Below are 18448 nucleotides of genomic sequence, written 5' to 3'. Positions count from 1 at the left end.
TGCACGCACCATTCAATAATACAATTTTCTAAAAAAACTGATACATTATAAATCTGTAGTTTATGCCCTGCCCTGAAACCAACCACACTGAGGAAAATAAAGCTACACTGGGAAGGCCATTTAAAAAAGTGTTTCCAAATAAATATGTACAAGTAAAAAATAAGAATAGACTATTGTCATGATTCCACTATCATGTCATGTTTATTCGTGTTGAGTGGAGTCATGGCATAACCTATGGTTTTATGTGAGATTGAATGATTCTTTCTCGTCATTGTTCCCTACATCTCGTCCCTCGTCAGCCTCTCCTTAGTGCTAATCCCCAGCACCTGTTGCTCGTTATGATCCTGTGTTTGTTCCCTATAAAGAGTCCTCATGTTTCATTGTCCTGTGCTCGTGCATTGTACTTGTACCTGTATACCATGCCTTGTTCTTTGTATCAGATGTTCCTTGTTGCGGTCTTGCAATTCCTGTATGCTGTACCTCGTTCCTTGTGCTTTGTCACGTCTATTTTAGTAAGTGTTTGTGTTCTTACTTTAGTTAGTTCGTGTTTTTGTTTAGTTTATTTCAGTCTTGTTTTCCCCATCGTGGGTTTTGTAGTCTTTTAGTAGTGTTTATTGTTAAATAAAAGTCTTTGTTACATCTACCGTCTGTGTATGCCTGCAATTGGGTTCCCACGCCATGTCTCCCCCCGAGATTCATGACAACTACTGTATGTACAAGGTATATGCTATATACAGCAGAAGGAAATATAATTTAGAGAAAGTTGTATAAAAATAGTGTATTATCTGGAGGATATAATTTATATTCCACTTAATTATTATTGCACAGTTATTAAATCGCACGGTGGGTAAAAATCATTAAAACTGTTCAAAAGGTAGATGGCCATGTTATAATTCTGGTTGTTTTGGTGCTCTGTAGCGCCGACCAGTTGGCAGCATTGTGTAGAGATGATGGCTTGGATGTGAGAGGTCCAGGATGAATTTCTTTCACTATGGATGTATACATGATAGACTTTGCCGTTATACATGGTAGACTTTGCTGTTATATATTACATTTCTTTAAAATATGTATATATTGTTGTCACTGTACCAAAAACACGTCTTAGTGAGCAGTGAGAAGCTGTGCCATGTTCATAATTCAAATCTATTAAAAAAAACACAGATATAGATGAAACATTTTGTACTTACTATGTTAACTATTATACTTTGCACAATATGTTGTGGTGTTAACTGTAGGAATTTGATAAATTGTAGCAAATACTGTATTATACTTAAATATTTACTATGGCAGACTCAAAAACACTAGTCTCTATGAGTTTTAGAAGTTTACTGTAGTAAATACTATAAAGTACACTAGATCATTTCTCACGTGGGGAATAATTCAAATCTGGGACAAATTTAATTGATACAGCAGTCTTTAAAAAGGGAAATATTAGGCTTACTTTAAATGCAGAACTAAGACGGCCAGTAGGTGGCGTCAATTTTCCAGCTAGTTAGTGAATCATTTAACCAACGTTCAAGAAAATAGTGTAAATGCGAGGTGACTTCCGCGGATCAGACCAATACATCTGTACAGTGTTGGGGAAGCTACTTTGAAACGGTAGTTAGATAAGCTACAAGCTACTCATCAATAAAAGTAGTTAGTTACAGCTTGGCTACACATTTGGAAAAAGTAGTTAGCTACATGTTACTAAAAAAAAGTAGCTTGCTACATTGAAACTTTGATTTTAGAGTGTCATTGTATATTAAGAATAACTGAATTATTGTTAATGAAAAATATTTTAAGAAAACAATTTCATACAAAACCGTTATGATTTCAGTGTTTTGTGTAAACTACACCGTACGCAAGTTAAGTTAAACTCAAATTTATCTCAAGTTTGCGAAATGAAGACAATGTGATTCAAAACAACAAAAAGAACAAATGTAGGGTTCAAATAACTCGCCTGTGTGTGTTTCCTTACATTTGTGTATAGTCTTCGATGCAGACAGCGTTTTAATTTTTGGTTTTGAACAGAATACATAACGTGTACCCGTTACTGTTTGCATCTTTAAGAGACATTAATTTGGACAAATAAGGCCACGGGCAATTAATCACTGCGGGTCAAGCCAGCCGCCGTTTAGATTGGGATGAGCGGATATTTCGGGGTTTACGGTAAATTCCAGGAACGCTACTTTTAAAGCGTTATTGAAATGTAAAGGATCCGTGTTTTTTGTCTATTTATTTTCTTACGTTTAGAGTATCTTGTTTTTGTGGTAATTGAGGAATTTTTTTCTAATGATTGCATTATTATTGCTGTATATTTTGAAAACGATGTCTCTGTCTATATATTTTAATCATGTATTATTTGAATGTCTTTTAGACTTTATTCCTGCAAATAAAACAGTTTATGCAGCGTAGTAGTTTGTCTATAATCTGAAGTCTTGCGAAAATTGATCAAGTTTTTGTTTGTGGTAAAAGTGTATACTACTACACATTTTTGTGTGTTTTGATTAATATAGGCAAACCATGGTTTTAATACAGAACCCATGGATTTGAACAGGTACTAAGTAGGTATGGCTTTTGAAAGCATTTTATTGCGTAAAGGACTATAGAAACATTGTTTGCAAAAGGTAGAAAAACGGATGGTGGGTTTCAGTTGGGGCCATCTCGCATTACGCACACCATATCGATTTTTTTACTCCATGATTTTGGAGAAATACACAGTTTTCCACTTTAAAAGGCTTTATAAACATTATACATCTTCTGAATCTGCCTCGGTCGCCATGCCTCGCTCCATCCTGGATGGATGTGCGTGTGTCGAGTTAACTTCGGCACATCACATCATCCGACGCGATCCGAGTACTGTGCGTAAAGCGCGAGATGCGTAACAGAACAATAGATGGCAATGATGCAACATTTTTGTGTGTGACCTTCAGTAGTAAGATGACGACGCATGTGCTCAGTGCACTGCACTGCTTTGCTTAAACGTTCCTCACAATGGAATTGAGCTACTTGCTTGTAAAAGTATTTAACCACGGGAAAAGCTACACTGTTTTAAAAGTAACTAAACTACCGTCAAGCTAAAGAAAAATGTAGTTAAGTAGTAGCGTCGCTACTTGTAGTTAGATCCTCCTGCATCTGCCCAGATTGTGATATTAACTTTAGTTCAGTTGTACGAACCACAACTGCTACAAGTTGTTTTGAGATGTACAACCATTAAAAACTCGTACATTTAAATGAGTGCTGTACAAGTGCTAGCTTTACAACCTATACAGCTGTATGGATAAACGGTATGAATGGGCTATATGGGTTATAACAGGAAACAAGGGCAACCATTCATATTTTATTCATTAATTAGCCTAATTACCTTTTCTTGTTCAATTTATCCTCGACCCAGAACTCCCCACTGAAATTTCATTATAATTGTTTTATTTAAAACATTATTATAGCCTTAATTCAAAACAAATTAAACTGGGAACAAACAGACACAAACAAAATAAAAACTATTTGTGGTAGTCGGTTTAGCTGTTTTGTCTTTGGTATAAACATTGGTAGTGATACCACCCTTGCCTGTGAGCAATCCCCGCTTCTCTATGGTGGTTTCGATCAAGATCAGAGTCGGAGTGTTACATCTCGTGAAAAAAATGTGAAGAAGTTTTAGTAGCACTACCGCAAGAGCGCAGCAGTCACGAAATAAAGGCAGTTATAACTATGCAAAATAAAGTTTGCTTTTAGGTAAACTAGCTGAGAAGTTGTTAGACTTGATAGACTTGTTTCCATATTGGATATTTTTGTGCTTGTGGAATAGGATAGCATTGGATGCTATAACTAACAAATGATCTAAATGTTACAATCTGGGCTGCAGATTTACGGCTCTTTTGCGCGGAAGTCATTTCACATCTCAGACCTGTTGCTTTCACTTCCACTCACTTCATCTGTAGACGCATCTCTCAGCGCAGTAGCGCTCGTTTGCTGTTGACAAGACCTCATCAATTCAGGGATTTACAAAGAAATGCAAGATGAAAGGAAACTTACTTGGAATGTTTTTACTTTTTAAATATTGTATTTGCGACAATGCGCACAGCTTTGATGGAGACATACAAAACTTTGTAGTTGGTAATAACTCGTTGTTTGTTCTTACTAACAATCGTCTGCATCAGATGAGACACGACCTGACTATGGAAACATTTAAGGATTACAACGGCACACATGCAAACCCAGTTACACTTCTGGTGCCATTTGAGACGAACGGCACCCTGATCATGTGTGGACCATCTAACGGTGGATACTGTGAGATTCTTGATCTGAATGATATCACAAACAGTATTTACTGGGAATCCAGGCCGTCTCTGTTGGAGCAAAATGAGAAATCCGTGGCATTCATAGTTGACACCAGTAAAAATGATGCTTATATTTTGGTTGGAATGAAGGAAGATTCAGGAAAACCCCCGTTTTGTATTGTCACCTTGTGGAACACTTTACATTCACAACCAGGATCAATTTTCGCAAAAACAGGTGCGATATCAAGCCCCTGCATTCAGACCAATTAGAGAAGTGGAGTTTATAGACGGATTTCAGATAACTTCGCCCAGACTCCCGTACCTGTTTCTAAACGCGAAGACTGAGACCGGGTGGCAAGCGATCGTCCTCACCCTGAATAACGCCAAAGCACAAAAACAAGACATTCTCAAGGGCTTTAAAGGTAGCAGGTTAGAATGCTGTAAGGATGCAGCTCGTCCTTTTCTCGTCGCATCTGCTCTTATCCCCTCAGATAAGGCTGTATTATGGACAGGTATATTCAGTGCGCAAAACAAGAGCGATCCAGAGAACACCGCACTGGCTGTTTACGACATCAGTAATGTTGATGGCAAAGTTAAAGGAATCTGCTCCAACAGTGAAAATCCACAATGTTTGCAGGTAGGTTGCTTTTAGTGATATATTTTGTATTATTGCATCCCCTACATTCATGTGAAGGCAACAGTGACCTAAAGCTGATTTTACATTATTCGTAAGTGAGTTTCCATGATATTTCACTACTTTCTCATCCCATATAAAGAAGCCACAGAGTGATAAACGAATTCAACCATTGGCAGTAGTTTTCAAGTACAAGTCAATGAGTTCAGTAACAGCAGTCAGGGATGGATCCTGGATTGTCCTGTTCATAGGAACCGAGGATGGACAAGTAATAAAGGTTAGCCCTGTGATGCTTTTTCTTTATTTTTGTTTTACAGTGTTAATCGCTGCATTTAAAATACTGCAATACTGTTTAATCAAGCCTTTTTTATGATGCTTTTTCTAGCTTGTGTTCGATGAGAGATTCAGTCCAGCCTGTCCAATAGTGCTGTACAGATCTGATGTTGATCAAGAAGTGTTTCCCAAAATGCATTTAGATCCAGTAGATACCAAATATATCTACATAGCACTGAAAAATCAGGTGAGATCAAGTGTAATCTGCAGATACATATTGCAAATGACTTTTGTCCAGTTTTATAGTATACAGTACAGAGTTATATACAGTAGAAGTTTTAAAGGCACAGCAGATTATTTAATTCTAATCTTCATATGAAGGTTGAATAACAGTCATGAGCAGGCCTCTCCGAATCCTCACAGAAAGTTCAGGAGATATGCATTAATTCTGATTTGCGAAGTGGTACCTAGTTTCTCCGTATTTGACTAATTTAATAATGCTTTGAGCAAACACGGTTAATTTTTGGCAAATTTGACCATTCCCAGTAATGTGCAGATCTTGCCTTAAAATAAATGCAGAAAAAAGCAATAAAAAAACCTTGCGATGTTAACACAATGCTCTTACCAATGAGCTACAGGAAAGCATGATTTTAACACATTGTTTTTTCTACTTATGGCTTCCATGCAGATTAGAAGGGTGCCTGTGGCCCAGTGTGATAAATACAGCTCTCTGGGAGATTGCAGAGCTTCTCTTGATCCTTTCTGTGGCTGGTGCACAAATGTGCAAAGGTAAGACTGCTCTGTTGTTAAAATTAACTTCTGTTCAAAGCTGCTCCTGCACAGAATCTGGTGTTTATTGAGAGACCGTGTGCCGGCTTCATTGCATCTAGTTTCATTTACATGCATACATGATAACAACTGTGCAAGATCAAGAGAGATATAGAGTGATATAGATAGGTAGATAGATATAGTGGTTGATGATGTTTTTGGTGCTTTTTTATCTAGATGTTCTTCCAAGAATGAATGCTTAAACTCTTCATGGGTGTCCTTCCAGAAAGACTCTATTCAGAAAAGGCTGCTTTCTTTTCAGGTGGCAAAGACATCACCTGGAAAGGTAGATCATCGTTATGATGTTTTTTTTAAATATGTCCAAGATTACACCCAACCTTTGTTCTCTTTAAAATAGATTACTCTACATCTGGCCTTGAGTCTGGAGAGCACACAAACTCCTTCCTTCACGTGTGCTTTCACCGCAGGGGGTGTGGATCTGTGTGACACACCTCATCCTGCTGCAGTATTTCCAAACTGCTCCTGTAGCATTACAGACCATCGCCTGTCTACTGGAGGTTGGTTCCTCTTCAGTGGAGTTTCACGCTATCCAATGTCATATATTTTTCAGAATTTGAATGTAAATATATTTTCATATATGAATTATTCTGTAACAAACATTTTTGTGCATCTGTTAGGTTTGGAGGTCTTAGCTACGGTTACTATAGAAGATCATAAGATCGAAGACACCCTGATGCTGAAAAATTGCTCCAGTATCACAGATAATTCACCAAATGCTTCTTATACACAGTGAGATTTTTTATAACTGTGTCTAAAACTTCCCGAACATTTCATATCTGAATATACTGTGACAAATATAAGGAAGCTATTTGTTTCGACCCGATCAACGTAGCAGTCTGCAATAAGCTAATGAGCGTGAATTGGGGCCGGGAATGTCTTTTGATGCACATTAGATGTAAATGTTCAGCAAACTTGTTTGAAACCAGTTATTACTTCGCAATGACGTATTTCTCTTATATTGAGACATGATTTACACAATTTAGGTTTGTGTTGATAGGAGCATATCATGTGTGTCTTAAAGTAAGTGTTTTAATTATAAAACTGAATAAATGCAGGTGTGTGCAGTGCATCACAGTTGGATGTCATTGGTCATCTTCTGAAAAGCGTTGTGGTTGGTTACATGGACCTGTGGCACAGGTAGGCAAAAGTGTCATATCTTACTCTTTCTATTCAAGATATGTTCGTGATCTTTGTCAGTGTTCTTAAAATACAGAAGAACACAAATCATGTGCATGTTTGATTATATATAAACTTTGTGTATATATTGCTAACAGCTGTCATGTTGTTGGATTGGCTTATGTAAAATAAATACTTCAAAAGCTAAGTTCTTCCTTTTTCTCCATTCTTTAGGATGTATGTAAAGATGAGTACAAAGTAAGTGACACACTCAATATGCGGTCCACTGAAATAAGGATATTGTTTGTAGGAAGTTACCTTTGCAAGTTGCAAGATTTTATTTCACTTTTGAGGATCAAAGTGAAGAAATTAGTTTTACTCTTCTATAATGAAATGTGCTGTGCCCAAAATGTGCTGTGTTTTGCTTACTGAATGCATTTATTATTGTTCTACAGGAGCCAAAGATTACCTCTATAGAGCCCAATACAGTTTCTTTCCATGGCAGAAACAATGTTTTACTAAATGGAAGTAACTTGGAGTCTGTCACCAAAATCCGGATCTATCAAGGGGATCTGGGCTGCACTTCTAAACAGTGAGACTTTGAGTGTGTCTGTCCTGATGTCTGTCTATAGAATATATACTTTATATACTGTTGATACATACTGTATATCTGTGCATACATTTATGTCTTAAGGTCTCCAGTGTTTGATCGGTCCAGTGATAGTCTGAGGTTTCACATTCCTCCAAGTGGAATTAAGGGAATAGTGAAAGTGTGTGCTGTTACTGGGGATGGCCGTTGTCATGGTAACAGCATCATCACTTATAGTTCCCAGCCCAGCTGCACAGGAATACAACCCAAAGGGACATGGAAAAGGTATGAGACCTTTGAAGACCTCTGTGAGATTGACTTGCTATGGTTATCTAGTCAGATGTCAAAAAGTAAAAGTACTTTTATGCCAATTTATGCAATTAATTATGCTATTCAAATGGAAAATTAAGAATTGCAAACTAACGATTTGCAGAAATGAAGGGTAAATGTAGCTAGACAGCACGAAATGAATGCAGAAATGAGAACCATGATTAGGTCATTGTATGGATGTTGCTTAAGAGCTGAAGTTTAATGCCTCTCATATTGCATGAGGTGGAGATTATGTACACAGTCAATTGTTGGCTCTTAGGTATTACAGAAACCATTAAAGATTTCGTAAGAGAAAACGGCTTACTGACAACCAGGCAGCTTCTGCTTATCATATTTTTGGGCTGTTTCACTTCCCTTGACAGCATAAATGTGTTGTTTTTTATTTGAGAATGTGAATAGGGGAAATTAAAACCTTGCAGCTGTATTGTTGAATTCCATTTTTGCAGATCTCTATCTAACGCCCATTGCACATCGAGTCCGAAATTTGCATGCAAAATTTCTGCACGTATAAAAATAAATACGACCTCACATTAGGTCAATCACTTTTACACACTGCCTCCGATATTTTCGTCAATCATAAATAAATTCCTAATGCATCCGACAAGCATTTTGAGTGGTCTAAAAATTCAGAGAACCATACAAACGAGAGACTGTATGGGCAAAGACCACGAAGCCTGAAATTGTGAATTTGTCCATCAGTGGTGGAAGGAATATTCATGTGGAGGGGACCAATATGGAATTTGTGGAATCAACCAGTCTCAAATCCTCCAATAAAGAGCTCATAAAACAATACAACACAAGTTCAGAGGTAAATAAGCCCATTTTTACATATTCCACAGACAATGTTACAGTACATACATTAGAGAGTGATATATTCCATTTTTTTCTTAGGGAATATGGTTATACACCCACCCTTACGATGGCAGTGGTCCAAAAAATGTATCGTTGAAAGTCGGGAACTCCACTTTATTCTGTGCATATTTGATGTACCACCCTGATCCAGTGTATACTAAAATCACATCCTCGCAGCTCTCTGGCAAACTACAGGTGACCATTGAGGTAAACATTGACTCTGACATTATCTCTTTATCATTATTGACATTTTTATTTTTTCCTGTTAGTCACTTAGCAATACAAATCTAACTGGATTCGTATTTTTGCAATTGAAATATGTAATATGCATAACATATGTTTAAAATGTCATATGTTAAAAAAAGTTATGTATTATCAAGATTTAGAGAGTTCGTTTTATCCAAAATTATAATTTACCTAGGCTATATCTTGTTATATCTTAGCTCGACCTGATTTTTCCAAGAGGTTGATGCCCTCAGGTTAACATATTTTGTTGACCTAAGGACAACATTTTTATAAATAAAACCTAAACCCACACCAAACCCCTACCCTAACCATAACTTACCCCTAAAATCAGAGGGAAATAGTAATTGGAAATCAATGGTCTAGAACCACCTAATTCGGTTGGAAGATTAAATTTAAAATAAACTTTAAACATATTTCTGAAATCTGATTGGTTGTTTTAAATGTTGTCCCAGGGTCAACATGATATTGTCCTTAGGATATCAACCACTTGGCATAAACAGGAAAGCCAATATTTTATGAGTTGCGCTTGTATTACACTTAAAAATTAGTAATGTGGGTTTGGAACAAATGTAGATCTGTAAAAAATGTTTTGGGGAACTTTCACTTGTTCAACACTGTCAGAAATTATAGTTCTTGAGTCGGGCAACTTCAGCTTGTGAAACGTTTAATAAATTTTTTCAGATGAATGCAGAAAACTTGAATCTGAGTCGAAATGAGGTACAAGTGTTTGGTCTAAAAGACAAAAAGAGCTACGAGTGTTTTTTGCAGAATTTGGAATCCAGCAACATTAAGTGTGATATTAATGAAAAACTCATAACTCTGGACTCCGTCACGGTGAGTTTGACAGGGAAACAGTAATGTAGTTAACAGTAATCTATGTCATTTCTGCACCACAAGTGACTGTGATATCATTCGGGGTCTTATTTATTAATAACATGTTACTTTCTTTGATATCATTTTGTATAATTGTATGCTACATATATCATTCATTACCACTTTCTGAATTTAAATGCTTATTCCACTTTTGCTTTTCCATAATCGCCAGATAAAAGTTGGAAATTTTGAGAAAACCCTTGAGATTTCTCCAAATAATTCAAATTTACTATTCTTATACATCCTTGCCGCGTTGATTCTACTGATTATTTTGGGCTCTGTTGGTGAGTGACTTTAGATTTATGTCATGTTTTCCATCTTATCTGCTGAGGTTAGACTATATATATCCAGGATATTTTTTCTGTTTCTTTGTCTAGTTGGAGTTGTTTTTCACCGTAGGAGCCAGAAACAAATGAATGAGAGAATGAACAACGAATTGGAAAAACTGGAGATGGGCATTAGAAGAGATATAAGACAAGGTTGGTCAACATTGAAATGCATTTAAAAGTGGAATGCAACCAGCACACTATGAATATTTTTCATATCATATATGTCATATATGTATTTGTTTGTTTGTTTGTTTGCTTTTGGCAGGCTTTGTTGATTTGCAAACAGAAAAATCTGAATTGATCGAAAATGTTGGAGCGATACCTTTCTTGGATTACAAACACTTTGCTTCAAGAATCTTTTTTCCTGAGGTGATGTAACTGTCCGTCTCAAATTACTTTTACTGCAATGCTATGTTGTCATTAAACTGTACTGTTTGTATGTTCTATATAATTTTTTCTGTTTGTATGTAGGGTGGCCTAAAAGACATGATCAAAGATATTGGGCAGGTAAGCCGATGCAGTACCTGTAGTAATAAATCAGACCCAAGGGATTTTAAATCATGTGAACTCTGTGTGCTTTTCTCTTTTTCTTCTTGTCAGGACTCCGAGCTGACCATGATGGATGAGAAATGTCAGGCTTTTGCTACGCTGATCAGAAATAAACAGTTTCTCACTTGTTTCGTGCACGCGTTAGAGGAAAATAAAGACTTTAGCATTAAAGACAAGTAAGATTAAAACGCTTCGCTGCAAAGAACTTGCACGGCATTCAGATACTGAAGCAAAAAATAGTTTCTCACCACATGCACAGAAAAGTTGATAAACTTGATAAGAGCTTTAGGGGTATTTTAAAATGTTAACTGCTTGTTGTTTGCACTTTTAGAGGTGAACGGAACAAAAGACATAACAGATAATAGTTGACTCATGTTTTTGGCTTTGAGATGTCAGACATCTCGGGTAAATCTTTTTTCTGGGTAATTTGGGTGTCAACTTTTCAAATAGGAGTTATAATGTGGCTTTATATAATGTTTAGATAAAGTCTCCTTTTTCTCCTCTAGCACCTCAACAGATAAAAAAATTGTTCATCATTAACTACTGGTTATCTCCAAAAAGGATATAGAATGTGGTCATCAAGAGTTGACATCTCTCTCTCTTTCCTTCTTTCAGATGTTCAGTGGCATCTCTGTTGACTCTGGCTCTTCATGGGGATCTCATGTATCTCACAGAGATAATGGAGGACCTTCTGCAGAGTCTCATGGACCAGTCCAGCAACACCAATCCCAAACTTATGCTGCGCCGCACTGAGTCCATCGTGGAGAAGCTCCTCACCAACTGGATGTCCATCTGTCTGTACGGCTTTCTTAGGGTCTGTTCCTCCACTTACAGATTACATGTGTGTTTATCTGTCCATAGTATACAGTTGAAGGGAGAAATCACCCCTAAAAATAAAAAATTCTGTCATCATTTTCTCGCCTCATGACGTTCCAGGTTCATGTATGACATTCTTTCTTCCTTGGAAAACAAAAGAAGAAATTCTGATGAACAATGATGCTGTTCTTTCAACTGTAGTTATAGTGAATGGTGACTGAGGCTTTTTAGAAATAGGAGAAAAGCACAAATGATTCTATCCACATGACTCCTTACAGTAATAAAAGTATAGACTGCTGCTATTTATCAATTTTTGTTTCAGTTTCATTTTTACTTTCAATTCATGGAAAAAAGGTGTTTCTGCCTTACATGTACTTTAAAGTTCCTCTGAACAAAGAAAGTTGCATGGGTTTGGAAGAGCATGCTGGTCAGTAAATAATGACAGAAAATGTATTTTTGGGTGAACTGTCCCTTTAAGGATTAACAGATCAAGACCTAAACATGCTTAAACCTAAACTTTCTCTCTTTCTACTTTAATCCATAGGAATCTGTAGGTCAGCCTCTCTTCTTGTTGGTGTCAGCTCTGACTCAGCAGATATCAAAAGGGCCTGTAGACTCGGTGACAGAGAAAGCTCTTTACACACTTAATGAAGACTGGCTTCTCTGTCAAGCACAAGACTTTGAGGCCGTGGTCAGTATTTCCTCTTAACGGCCTCTTTTTGCAATGTGTAAACCGTCATTTTAATCATTTTACTTTGTATGCAAAAACAGCAGATTCCAGAGTGCTGACTAAAAGGATAAGAAATAAGAGGAACGAATTTATTAAGGGAATGCAAATTTACTGCTTGTTAAAAGTATTTTCTGTCCTTGAGGGGAAACAAGTTCTCCTTATCTCTCGCTTGGACAGGCAATACAATTAATCCGTCAAGCAACGAAACAGAAAAATGAAGATTAAAATATGGATATTTGAAATTTGAATTTTATATAAACTTTGCTTTGCTTATATAATCATGTTATGCAAGTTTCTTGTGGGTCCTTGAGTTCTGTTCAAGCTAAAGGCTAATTCACACCGAAAAACTGACAAACACCAACATTCTCAATTCTCATTGACATTCATCCAACAAATGCCACCGATTTTCACACACTGACCCAACAAACTGAGCATAAACTTCTGCTTTCTCAGTTACCAACATGTCCATTCTTACACCATAAAGGATGTCTTTTAACTTCCTGGACGTTTGTTGCACAAGCCTCCTTTAACAGTGCTTCAGAGTTTGTCTCCATGACTTTTTTTCAAGACGTGTTTTTTTTAATGTTTTTTAAGCATTTTCAGTCCATTTAAGATTGTATTTTATTTTTGACCCTTTATGCTATTGCAAACGCAGATTTTAAATAACCCAGTTTAATTGTGATAAACATGGTTTTTAGTTATGACTTGAATTGCATAAAATTGTAATTCAATGTATACTTACAGTATGTTACTATTGTAATTTACTTTAAATGTATTACAAACAACAATCCAAAGAACCTTTAAAATCAAATGAAGCCCTTTTAAAACTCCAAAGAACCATACAGCCAAGAATATTATTTTTATGACTCTAATGTTCATTGAAAAAACTGTATTTTTAAGAATACTCCTTTAAATGTTTATGGTTAAATAATAGGCGACTAATGTGACTAACTAGCATTTCAAAGTGATAAATGACTTTGTGTATTTTCTCATGTCTTTAGATCTTTGTCTGCTACTTTTAAGTAAGCTTGTGAGCTGCCAGGTTAATAAGAGCAATTCAGATTTCTATCACGTGCTTTGCTGCTATATTTCTAATGGAAGATTCTCTAGACGTTTGCTAGATGAAATCATTTTAATTTCATGCTCTTTTCCATCAAACCTGAATAGAAACTGAAGGTGCTGTTTGCTGTGGGAACTGGTGGAGAGGTGAGCGAAGTCTTGGAGGTCAACGCGCTGACATGTGACTCCATACATCAGGTCAAGGAGAAAATCTTACAGACCTTCCAGCGCAAGTTTGGTTTCCAGTACACACAGAACATCAGAGACATTGAAATTGGTTAGTGAATTTAGGTCAATTGTTATCGTTTTGTCTGCTGCAAAATAAACAAACAAATGACAAAATGATTGTTTGTTTATTTTATTTTGTTTCAAAACTTTTCAGTTTGCCACAATGTTTCTCTTTGAAACCAAATGATGTTGACGTTTTTTGTTTTCATTGTTCTCTTCTTTACAAAATACTGAATGAGAAAGTCCATATTTCTTGTATGCGGTATTCCAAGAGTTACAGCAATAGTATAGAATAGCTTTATTGGGGAGACACAACAAAATGCAAGTCGATTACTTAAGACACTTAAATCTCATTCACACTTCTACAAAAATAGACTTCCTGTATAAAAACATTTCTCGCCATTGGTTCCTGCATGTCTAGACAAATGTTAAGGTTGAACATGCAGATAGTTGGGAACATATAAACCTATGTTTATATCACAATTCAGGCTTTTTATGTTTACTGTAGCTACTCTTGATCCCTTTCTTTAGAAAAGTCGTTGCCAGTCATAATGTGCACAAAACTGATTCCTGTTTGATGTCTTTGTTTGTTGTTGTGCCCTTAAAGAATATGAGAAGGCTGGCAGTTTTATCATGCTACAGGAAGTCGATGACACATCAGAGGTTCGAGGACATGTTACCATGTTAAACACTCTAAAACATTATCAGGTGGGTGTAGGACCAAACAAGATAAAGCTCGGATGCATTTTGCTTGCTTCACTTGTTCCTTTAACATCTTGGTGAGAAAGCAACTGTGACATTTTACAGTATCAACCACTCGCGTGTCACAACCACACAGACGGCCTCTATACTGTATATTATATATTATACTGTATATTATATTTGCATGCTTTCTTAAGTAAATTCAGCTTCTGTGTTTATAGTGCTTTATTGTTTATTTAAATTGTTTAAAGATGCCTTGTTGTTCTGCTTTCAATGCTGGTTGTTGGGCTAATTTGACATGATTGCACTTTGACTTACAAAGCTTGTGTCACAAGGCAAAACAAACCCAGATTATAAAATGCCCTCAAGACTCAAAATACATCCATAGGGCACAGCAACATTGTAATATCTGCTCCTTTTAGCATTGTGGAAAGTGATGTTTTTGATACATAAAGACATTTTGAACATAAAGTATGTTTCCCTTTAGGTGACAGATGGAGCTTGCATTAAAGTTCTGACAAAAAGATTTCACGCGCCGCTGAGATCTCAGAGCAGTGTGAAAGGTTACTTCTCCTTTTATTATCTCACCTCACCCAACGCTATGTCATGTCCTTTTTTTAATATTAGTGTACTTGTAGTGTACTTGTAAGTGTACTATATCAATTCTTTATGGAACTAAAACCCACATTTTAGTTTTTGCTTTTAGAAAATAGACTTTAAGAGTAGCAGTCGTGCAATTTGTGAACACATTAGTTTACACCTACATTTTTCATTTGTATTCGACTAAAACTAGCTATCTATACAACCTACAAGTTGCTGATATTTGACCAATTTGCTAGGCCACTTTCAAATTTTTTTTTTCATGAAGTACACTTTGAAGTACAGTATACTACCAGTAACAGTATACCTGTATACTAGTTTTCTTTATAAACTTAACCTCATACTTATAGTTTACTTTGTGTATATTATTGGTGTATTTTATCTGTACTACTTTATTCAATTCAAATATTTTATTTGTCACATACACAGTTATGTAGAGAATAAACAACCAGCAGTGAAATGTAGGTCAAGTCATCTCCAAAGCCTAATATATAAAATACAACACAAAAGGAAATTATAAATAATATAAAGTGAAAGATATATTTAGTCTATGATAAACTGTAAATATTTACATGAGCAGTTTAGTGCAAGAGAATGTGCAAACAGATGTTATTTTGCAGCAACAAAATAATCCTGTTTTAATTTTATAATACATTTTTCACCTTATGTGTACAGTACTTAAAATAGATTTGAAGAATATCTCGATTAAAAGATTGATAACAAGAATAAGAAAAATACTGTATAAGTAAAAATAAATTGTAAGGGTTATATGTTTTCACAGTCGTTTCACATTTATCAATTATTTAAATAAATTAATCAACTGTTAGATCACTTGCTCCGTTTGTTTATTTACAATTGACAATTGCTTTGCAGACGACAAGAACTTCTGTACCAAGTACTTCCATCTGGTGAGTAACCAAATGAAGAGTGTTTTCACTGAGGGAGCGTGTGTCTATCTGTTGTGTTCTTGTAAGAGATCCTGCAGTCTCTTAAGAGGTGACGTGATGTGACATGTTCGATACACGTTTTTCTTCATGAGGTTTCTGTCTGTTGAGAAAAAAAGCCGAACTCTGACTAGTTGAATTATGTTGATACTTTGAATGAGGTAGGTGTGGGTGCAATGTTTTTTTGTGTTCCTGTTCTAAATAGAGGAAGTACTTTTGTCTACGTTGGTCAAAGATACACCAAGCATACGTTCTTATTAGACATTTTGTAACATGGTTATTACTCAAAAAAGCAACTTGAACTTTTTATGGTTGACCTAGGATCCAGATATTGACAGAGACCAAAGCAAAAATCCAGAGAAAAAAGAAGTCAAATTCAAAGAAGTGTACCTTACAAAGCTACTGTCCACCAAGGTGACTGACTCTCTGTTTATATACAGTAGCAAACTTTAGAATAACATTGTGGAACTTATTGAAAATGTGCATAACGTGTCCACCAGGTAGCGGTCCATTCTTTTGTGGAGTCCCTTTTTAGAAGTATCTGGGGATTGCCCAACAGCAGAGCTCCACTGGCTGTCAAATATTTCTTCGACTTCCTGGATGCACAAGCAGAGAGAAAAAAGATCTCGGATCCAGATGTTCTTCATATCTGGAAGACAAACAGGTGCGGAGTACCACAGTTCCACCAGCAGGCAACAACACGTGCACTATTAAACTACAGATGAGTCTGGCAAAGATAACGCTTTTGGACAAGATGTAATGTGATTGGCTAATTTCTCGCTGTTGCTCCTCCCTATTAGCCTTCCACTACGCTTCTGGGTGAACATTCTGAAGAACCCTGACTTTGTGTTCAGCGATATGGAGAAGACGCCACATCTGGACAGCTGTCTGTCCGTCATTGCTCAGGCCTTCATGGACTCCTTCTCCCTCTCTGAGCAAAACCTGGGCAAGGTAGAGACTTAAAATTAAACTTCTGGGTCTGGTAGCAAGAAACCCCTCAAGTTAATAAAACTAATAAACAGTTTTGTCACTAACGTTTTTTTTAACTTAACGGGTTTCTTGCAACCGGGCACTGACGTCATTTAGTTCCAAACTTAAATAACTTGCTGCTAGAAATCATGCAGAAATGACACGAAGGAAAGTAAATGCCGACAGAACTTGAGGTCATGGATCGATGTTTTAAAATTACACAATGTTTTTGTTCTTCTCTTAAAGTACTCACCAACCAATAAGCTGCTCTATGCGAAAGACATCCCTCAGTACAAACAGGAAGTGAAGGCGTACTACAAGATAGTGAAGGATCAGCCACTTCTCAGTAGCCAAGAGTTCAAACTCTTCCTTCAGGAGGAGTCAAGGGTACGATTCAAGGCAATGATTTCATAAAACAATTTAAAAATGTCTGTCTATCCTAATATATAACGTGAATGAACCTTACTTTATCAGAAACATGAAAACGAGTTCAATGAATCTGCTGCCCTGCGTGAACTCTACAAATACATGCTCCGCTATTTCAACGAGGTAAACATTTTATATGTCATCAATACGCCTTTAAAAATGTCTTAAGGGAGGTTTTCACTAAACTACTACTATTTGCTGGCGAATATTTTACAGCTATTGTGCTATTTCCAGGCATATGTAAACCCCAGAAAATCTTTACAGGAAACATACTTTGCCACTACTGTAACGTTGTAGAACATCTCTTCCTGTTTTCAGTTCAGGAGGGAGAAGTGAGAAGTGGTACAATAATTACCTAAAGGCGGGGGAACAAATTAGAAGTTAGGAAGAAGTGGTTAGGGGTCAAGACCTACCCAAGTGTAGAGGAATTATAGCTGTTTATCTGGACGATGCTTACTTTTTTGGATTGTCTTTATCTCTGCAGATTTCTCAAAAGCTGGAGCAGACCGATGCCCCAAGTGGGTTGAAAGAGGACATGCACAATGTGAAAGAACTTTTTGACAACATGAAGAGAAGTGCTTGGAACTGAAGTTCTTTTGATCTTGCTGTGCTTCTTTTGATATGGTTATACAAACGCCTAAAGACTTTTGCGTTTTAACACTGCATTTGAATGAGGGACTGCGCATTCATAGTGACGTCAACAAGACAAAAGAATTTACTTAATTGAAATAATTTTTCTGTCTACCGTAGATTGTTTAGGGACAAAGTGAATGTAATGTATGCTGATATGTCTCAACATTTGAGTCATCTACACGATCAATTTAAATACATGACTTGTTATCCAATAAATGACTGTAATACTGTACCATTAAAAACCTTATTATGACTTGAGCTGCACATTTAGCTTAGTAAAGCTTTTCGCTTATTACCATTTGGCAAGAAAGCATTAATAACTAATCACTATCTTTTATAATTATGATGGCACCTGAACAAGCCACTATTATACTAATAAAATTTGTGTCATATTATTTAAAGAACTGAAGTGTCATCATCTATTCTACACAAAGCGAGTTGA

General features: G+C 36.3%; 1 protein-coding gene across 1 annotated transcript; it reads left to right on the top strand.

The window, feature by feature from the left end:
- Positions 1–3684: 3684 nt before the first annotated feature.
- Positions 3685–18401, top strand: plxnc1 (plexin C1). Its single transcript, XM_056748982.1, is given in 32 exon segments — positions 3685–4525; positions 4527–4896; positions 5036–5170; positions 5279–5413; positions 5855–5955; positions 6172–6280; positions 6353–6512; positions 6633–6744; positions 7071–7152; positions 7366–7389; positions 7587–7723; positions 7826–8005; positions 8750–8858; positions 8942–9109; positions 9830–9982; positions 10194–10305; positions 10399–10500; positions 10616–10719; positions 10822–10857; positions 10951–11075; positions 11515–11713; positions 12260–12406; positions 13613–13781; positions 14340–14440; positions 14922–14997; positions 15908–15942; positions 16300–16392; positions 16479–16642; positions 16779–16929; positions 17194–17334; positions 17422–17496; positions 17858–18401. Coding segments are annotated over 32 exon segments (4437 nt in total). The 5' UTR covers positions 3685–3998; the 3' UTR covers positions 17963–18401.
- The last annotated feature ends 47 nt before the right edge of the window (positions 18402–18448 follow it).

Source organism: Triplophysa dalaica, chromosome 5 (genome assembly GCF_015846415.1).
Source record: "Triplophysa dalaica isolate WHDGS20190420 chromosome 5, ASM1584641v1, whole genome shotgun sequence".
In the NCBI taxonomy this organism is placed as follows: Eukaryota; Metazoa; Chordata; class Actinopteri; order Cypriniformes; family Nemacheilidae; genus Triplophysa; species Triplophysa dalaica.
The sequence above is the reverse complement of the archived record's forward strand: the minus strand, read 5'-3'. Positions and strand labels throughout refer to the sequence as shown.